General features: G+C 52.6%; 1 protein-coding gene across 1 annotated transcript in view; it reads left to right on the forward strand.

The window, feature by feature from the left end:
• Nucleotides 1-7,369, forward strand: part of LOC107122783 (embryonic polyadenylate-binding protein 2-like) — a 24,372-nt gene that overhangs the window by 11,433 nt on the left and 5,570 nt on the right. Inside the window, exons 3-5 of the mRNA XM_015425916.1 lie at nucleotides 1,358-1,481; nucleotides 5,103-5,170; nucleotides 5,555-5,661. Coding sequence (XP_015281402.1) covers nucleotides 1,358-1,481; nucleotides 5,103-5,170; nucleotides 5,555-5,661 — 299 coding nt within the window. The remainder of the gene's footprint in view (nucleotides 1-1,357; nucleotides 1,482-5,102; nucleotides 5,171-5,554; nucleotides 5,662-7,369) is intronic.

Here is a 7,369-nt window from a genome sequence, read left to right on the forward strand (position 1 = left end):
CACGTCCGGTGATCTCAGGGGGTGGGGCATATGCAAATAAGTCATGCTAATGAGTTATGCTAATGAGCTCCTGCACCTCCTTTTCTACGAAATGACCCCTGGTGAGTAGTATTTCTTCAACAAGTAATAAAGATGTACGCATACACACAACGGAATCTGCATGTACTACCGTTTCACATGACCGCTTTTTCTAAGTGTGCTGCGTGAGTAACATTCGTTTGCAGGTGACGCCAACAATTCTAATCCATGAAATTGACACTTGACATTCTTCCCGCTTCAGTGGAACAGATTCTTTCCGTACTACTCACTGCAAAACAGCAGTCTAAATATATTTTCATAATGCTATATCCCAGCTGGAGGTTGGCAGCCCTAGGAGAGAAGGCTGACCTGGAGAGGATGCTGAGCGGAGATGTCTCTGTGCAGATGGATTCCCACCCACACCCAGCCCACACTGAAGTCCACCACAGTCCCCATTTTCTGCACTCAACAGTCAGCCAAAGACATTTTGCTGTTGAGCTGGCTGAACCCCAAAATCCAGGTTGGCATGTCCTTCCCAGCTGCCACTCTGGACACCCTGGAAAATGTTCCTGTGAGGCTCTTTGTGCTCTTGGGATGTGTCTGGGCAGGGCCGGCTCGAGGTTTTTCGGTGCCCTAGGCGAAACTAGCGCCCCCCCAGGCGAGGCTGCCTTGTGGCGACCCCCCCCTCCGCCACGTGCCTCTCCGGCACTCAAGACGGGTGCTAAGCTGGGCGCATCGGGTGTGGGGGAGAGGGGGCTACAAGGCTCTTTGGAGGGTGGCCCTTCTGCTTTTTCTCCCCCCCGTCTCCTTCCCCCCTGGGGAACCGGGACCCCCCCCAGCCGCATGCGCGCTGTCCCTTTGCAGTGACCCCCCCGGTCAGGGACTAGATGCATGCAGGGCTTTTGGCAAGGGGGGACTTTTGGCAGTGGGGGGGCGGGTGCAGTTTGGCGCCCTTAAGGGCCGGCCCGCTCTAAGCGAATGCCTAGTTCGCCTAGTGAGTGAGCCGGCCCTGCGTCTGGGTGCATCCAAGACGATTGCATCAAATGTGTCAAGCATTTGCCTTTCCCCTCCCCAGAATCCCATTTATGGATCGTTACACAACACCTTATAGGTTCACCCACCCGCCTAGTATTGACCTCCAAAGATAGCAAAGAGCGTTGACATCTAGCTTGAGAAAGTCGGGTTTCCAAATGGAAGGGCTTCTGGGAACCTCCCCTCTTGGAGTCCCGCCCGGCAGGGCCCAGGGGGTGGCTACAGAGGAGCCCACGAGAGCCCCCCCCTTGTGCTGTGGCAACAACTGAGCATGACTGTGTACGATTTTGCATCTCGTGGTACGCAGGAGCTGGAGGCGATCAAGGCCAAGATTCGGGAGATGGAGAAGGAGGACGAGCCGGAGAAGGAGGACGAGCGATTCCAGGGCATGCAGACAGGAGCAAAGCCCTTCGTCATGGGCCCGGAGGCAGGTATGGATCTCACTGGGATGCTGCACCATGTGATCTGTGATGAAGAGCCCAGAATCCCTTGCAATGCAGCGGAAAACGTGGTTTGCATATGAGTGGAGACTTTATAGGGTAGCCAACTCCAGAGTGGGGAAGACCTGGAGATTTGGGGGTAGCTCAACAGGGATGCGATGTCATTCAGGCTGCCCCCCGCGAAGCTGTTATTCCAGTCCAGGAAACTGACCTCTGTATTGGGGGGGGGGATCCCGCGGTAATTAGGGGGACCAGGTCTCCAGCTGTACAGCAGATTCCCCCCAGCTCTCCACACATCCAGTTCCCTCCTGCTGCCTAATACAATAGCCAGAGAAACTGGATGGAGAAAGTGACATTGTGGCTTTTACCACAGAGTCCGGGGGTGGGGGTGGGGGGGTTGCTAGAGTGTTGCAGCAGTGGACGATGTTGCGTCTGCTTATGAGACGCCTGTCGCTGTCACCCAAAGCTCCCAGCTGTAATTTCAGGGGAATGCCAGGCCGTATGGGGAGGTAGTGGAGCTGCGGTGGCTCAAGTGGTTAAGACGCTGAACTGCAGGCTGTGGAAGGTCGGTAGTTCAGCAGTTCGAGACCCGGGTGCCGCATGATGGAGTGAGCTCCCGTCTCTGGCCCCAGGTCCTGCCAACCTAGCAGTTCGAAAGCAAGACATTGCAAGTAGATAAAATAGGTACCACTTCAGTGGGAAGGTTCCGTGCGCCTTGGTGTTTAGTCATGCAGGCCACATGACCACGGAAACGTCTTCGGACAGCGCTGGCTCTTCGGCTTGGAAACGGAGATGAGCACCGCAACCCTAGAGTCGGATTCGACTGGCTTTCGAGCAAGGGAACCTTTACCTTTATGGGGAGGTTGGCCACCCAGTCTCCATCTCCCACAACATTGGGCTGCAAGTCTAATAGTGCCGGCAGGAGCACTTCACAATGACTGTATCACACGGATCCAGGAGGGCCACCCCTCGGACTCTCTAGGCTGCTTGGTCATCCCTGAGTAAAAAGCTGCGGTCGCGCTTCTGACTGTTGCCCCATTGACTTGCATCTGCTCTGTGGCTGGGGAGGGATCTAATTCCCCAGGGCTTTGCTGTCCCATCCCGGTCACTTCCAGAATATCTTCAGATGTGAGTCTTGCACGGGGTACCCTCTGATCCTGGTCTCCGTGTCATTAAGGCTTTGGGCTTTTCCATCATGCCCCAAACATAGGGTTGCAACAGCCTCCAGGTGGGGCCTGGGGATCTCCCGCTTTTACAACAGATCTCCAGCTGACAGAGACCAGTTCCCCTGGAGAAAGTGGCTGCTTTGGAGGGTGGACTGACTCTATGGCATTGCACCATGCTGGGGCCCCTCCCCTCCCCAAACCCCACCCTCTCCTGGATCCACCCCCAAAATCTCCAGGTCTTGTCCAACCCGGACCTCAGGGCTTTTTTTGTAGAAAAAGCACAGCAGGAACTCATTAGCATAATAGGCCACACCCTGACACCACAGCTCATTAGCATATTAGGCCGCAGCCCCCTATTGCCAGAAGTGTGGTCATCCAGCCACACCCACCTTTTGCTTCTTATTCTGTTTTACCTTGTTTGTTGTCAAAACCCAGGGCCTTTTTTTGTAGCAGGGACACCTTTGCATGTTAGGCCACACACGCCTACTGTAGCCAATCCTAATGAGTTCCTGCTGTTGGGTGTGGCCTGTTATGCTAATGAGTTCCTGCTGGGCGTGGCCAACTCGGGAGCCAGCTGGAACTCCGTTCCTGTGCGTTCCTGCCCAAAAATAGCCCTCCTGGACCTGGCAACCCTACCCAAACATTGCCCCCCCCTTTCCTTTTTGTCATCCGGCCCGCCTGATGGGACAGTTCTGAAAAGCTCAAAAGCGTGCGCACAAACACGGGTGTGTCCTGGTAAAAATTGGCCGTTGTCAGCGCTGTGGTGGGGCTGCTCGTCTCCAGCCAGGAATAGGCTTCCAGCCATTGTTGCGTCCTAGAATGTGCAGAATGGGATTAACGTTGCACTCCGCTCTCTCTCTCTCTCACTCCCCCTCTGTGCCAAAGTAAGCATTTCCAGGCCCTGCCAGCTCTCGCTTCCAGATGCTGCCGTTCCCGTTCCGGAGGGATTTTCGGGAATGCTGAGCAGCGTCTCCAGATGTCATAGCTTGCTTGCTCCGCATGCAGGGAAACATAGCATGGCTTCCAGCTGGTTTTTCTGAGAACCAGGGTCAATGCCTCAAGGGCAGCTGGTTTGGGGGGGGGGATAAACCCTAACTTGAGCGATTGTTTTGAACGGCTCTTGACTGGATTCCCATACGGTCATGGAAGAAAGCTCTATTTATTTATCACATTTATACCCCGCCCTCCCTGCAATGCAGACTCAGGGCGGCTCACAGTCAGTACATAAAATGCAGTTAAAACCACATAAAACCATATAAAACAATTCAATTATTAATACAGTTTTGTAAAGTGCTGAAATGCTGGCCTGGATGAATCACAAGCGGGAATTAAGATTGCTGGGGAAAAGATCAACAACCTCAGATATGCAGACGATACCACTCCAATGGCAGAAAGTGAAGAGGACCTAAAGAGCTGCTTTCTCAGGGTAAAAGAGGAGAGCGCAAAAGTGGGCTTAAAGCTCAACATCAAAAAAACTAAGATCATGGCATCCGGCCCCATCACTCCTTGGCAAATAGAAGGGTAAGTCGTGGAAGTAGTGACAGACTTCACGTTCCTGGGATCCCTGTGACAGCAGCCATGAAATTAAAAGACGCCTGCTCCTTGGGAGGAAAGCGATGGCGAACCTAAACAGCATGATAAAAAGAAGAGATATCACCCTGCCAACAAAAGTCCGCATGGTCAAAGCAATTGTATTCCCAGTAGTTATGTATGGCTGTGAGAGTTGGACTATAAGGAAGGTTGAAGAATAGATTCTTTTGAACTATGGTGCTGGAGAAGACTCTTGAGAGTCCCTTGGACTGCAAGAAGATCAAATCAGTCAATCCTAAAAGAAATCAACCCTGACTGCTCCCTGGAAGGCCAGATAATGAAACTGAAGCTCAAATACTTTGGCCACCCAATGAGAAGGGAGCACTCCCTGAAGAAGACCCTGATGCTGGGAAAGATTGAAGGTCAAAGAAGACGGGGACGGCAAAGGATGAGATGGTCAGACAGTGTCATCGATGCAACGGACATGAAGTTGAGCAAACTTCAGAGGACGGCGGAAGACAGGAGGGCCTGGCGTGATCTGGTCCATGGGGTCGCGAAAAGTCGGACTCGACTGTGCGACTGAACAACAACAAAAGTGCTGAAGATAGTTACTCAATATGGCTTATTTCAATGTACTCTCTGAAAATCCTTCTGCTCAAGATCTTCTTTTATTTGGTTTTATGTATTGGCACATGGTGCCCTTGTTTGTTAGGCGCCCTGAGCCCATTCGTGGGGAGGGCAGGGTAGAAATTTAAAATAAACGAACAAATAAATAAATGTTTGTGTAACACACAAAAAGCAAATGTAAAACAAGAAGTTATAGGCCTCCACGCTCTTTCTCCTGTAAAGCTACTTTGCACACCCAAGTTCCTGTCTTGCCTTCAGAAAAACGTTTTGTCGCCCCCTCCCAATACAGGTCTTCCTTTCTGTAGCCTGACAGCAGAAAAAGTTGAGGCTGACCACCGCTCCATCTACGTGGGAAATGTAAGTGAGAGGAGGCTTGACCTGAGCCAGCGCCGGCTTTGCATGCTTGTCATCGACCCGGGATTGTGCACAGTAATGACGGCCCCGAGCATGTGCAGAGTTCCCCCCCCCGCTCCCGTGCAGCTAGCCTGTGTGTATTTCAGATCCAAAACCAGGTCCAGCAGAAACTAAAGTGCCTGTTTTGTTTGAAAAACAAAACGGTTGCCTTAAGAAAAGCTGGTTTTCAGCTATGAGAATGTGGCTAGAGCGGCTGGCTGTTGGCAGACTGACGCGTCCTCGAGAGGACCCCATGTCTCAGTGGGTCCCGGACTCTTTGGCCAAGGAGCGCTAGCTTTGTGTTTGCAGCACACCCACCACTCTGCGTATCTTATGTGGTCTTCGCAGGTGGATTACGAAGGGTCGGCAGAAGAGCTGGAGTCCCATTTCAACAGCTGCGGGGAGATCAACCGAGTCACCATCCTTTGCGACAAGTTCTCTGGCCATCCCAAAGGGTGAGTGAGGGGCTCACGGCTGGACCAGGGAGTGCAGCAGGGAGCCAGGATGGGGTGAGGCAACCCGAGGGCCCCAGCAAGCCTCTGCTTCAGCAGTATGCCTGGATCTGGGGAGAGGGCTTCCTGGGGACACCACACTGGGTCTTGCACGGCCTCCTCCAACAGAGGCTATGCTGTGCTTGGAACACTTGCTCTGCAGGGGGAATTCCTGGCTTTGCCTCGTAGTCTCTTAAAGGCACAGAGCATTTGCCCAGGGGAACAAAATTCCACTTTATCCAGAAGGTAGCATCGCCTTGGTTGCTTTGAAAGGGTCTGACACAAGGTTGCCAAACTCCAGGTGCCGTCTGGAGACCAAGTCCTACAAGGAAAGGTTGAAGGAGCTGGGAATGTTTAGCCTGGAGAGGAGACGACTGAGAGGTGATATGACAACCATCTTCAAGTCCTTGAAGGGCTGTCGTAAAGGGGATGGTGCGGAGTTGTTTTCTGTTGCCCCAGAAGGTCGGACCAGAACCAACGGGTTGAAATTAAATCAGAAGAGTTTTTGGCTAAATATTAGGAAGAACTTCCTGACAGTTAGAGTGGTTCCCCAGTGGAACAGGCTTCCTCGGGAGGTGGTGGGCTCTCCTCCTTTGGAGGTTTTCAAACAGAGGCTCGATGGCCATCTGACAGCAATGTGGATTCTGTGAACTGAGGCAGATCATGAGAGGGAGGGCAGGAAGGGTTGCCTCAGTGCTTAGTTCTTGTGGCCCTTTCTTACACACCCAGGGAAATGCTGATTGCCACTTTGGGGTCAGGGGGCCTTTTTCCTCCAGGCCGGTTTGGCCAGGGATCCTGGAGGGTTTTGGTCATCTTCTGGGCGTGGAACAGCGGTCTCTGTGGGTGTGGGTGGGAGAAGGATTTGTGAATTTCCTATATTGTACAGGATGTTGGACTAGATGACCCTGGAGGTCACTTCCAACTCTATGATTCTGTGATTCTGCCACTGACCAAGATCGGTTCTCATGGAGAAAATGGCTGCTTTGGCCGTTGGACTCTAACCCCGCCCTCCCCAGGCTCCACCCCCCAAATCTCCAGGTATCTCCCAACTCAGAGCTGGCAGCCTTACGTGGCACGCCCTACTCTGTGCCAGCCCAGGTTTCCAAAGGTGTAACGTGGATTGTGTTCTCGCACTGAAAATGTCGCTTTCCCCCCATGACCTCTTCCCTAAGGCAAAGGGCAGGATGCTGTAGGTGCACTCTGGGAGCATCTTTTCCCAGACAGACCTTGGAGAAGGGGTCCCCGGGGGAATCTCCGAGAGGGGGCGGAGAGTGTGGGAAGGGAGAAGGGAAGGAGGACCAAAGGGTAGAGATGTGAAGGCCTGGGGGAGTGCACTCTGGGAGCATCTTTTCCCAGACAGACCTTGGAGAAGGGGTCCCCGGGGGAATCTCCGAGAGGGGGCGGAGAGTGTGGGGAGGGAGAAGGGAAGCAGGACCAAAGGGTAGAGATGTGAAGGCCTGGGGGGGGGAAATGGGAAAAGAAAAAAAATTAGTATGAAATGTTTTATTATAACATGATGAATAAAATATTTTAGGACCAGGTGTTCAAATATTTTCCGAATCATTTCTAAAAAATATGTATGGTATCAGATTGATCTAATTTCTGTGCACTGAGGCCAAGCAAGTCCTAGGTTACAAGCTGAACTCTCCAATGCAAGAACAAGATGCATTTC

The sequence above is a fragment of the Gekko japonicus genome, unplaced genomic scaffold, assembly GCF_001447785.1.
Source record: "Gekko japonicus isolate JY-2015 unplaced genomic scaffold, Gekko_japonicus_V1.1 scaffold3265, whole genome shotgun sequence".
Taxonomy (NCBI): Eukaryota; Metazoa; Chordata; class Lepidosauria; order Squamata; family Gekkonidae; genus Gekko; species Gekko japonicus.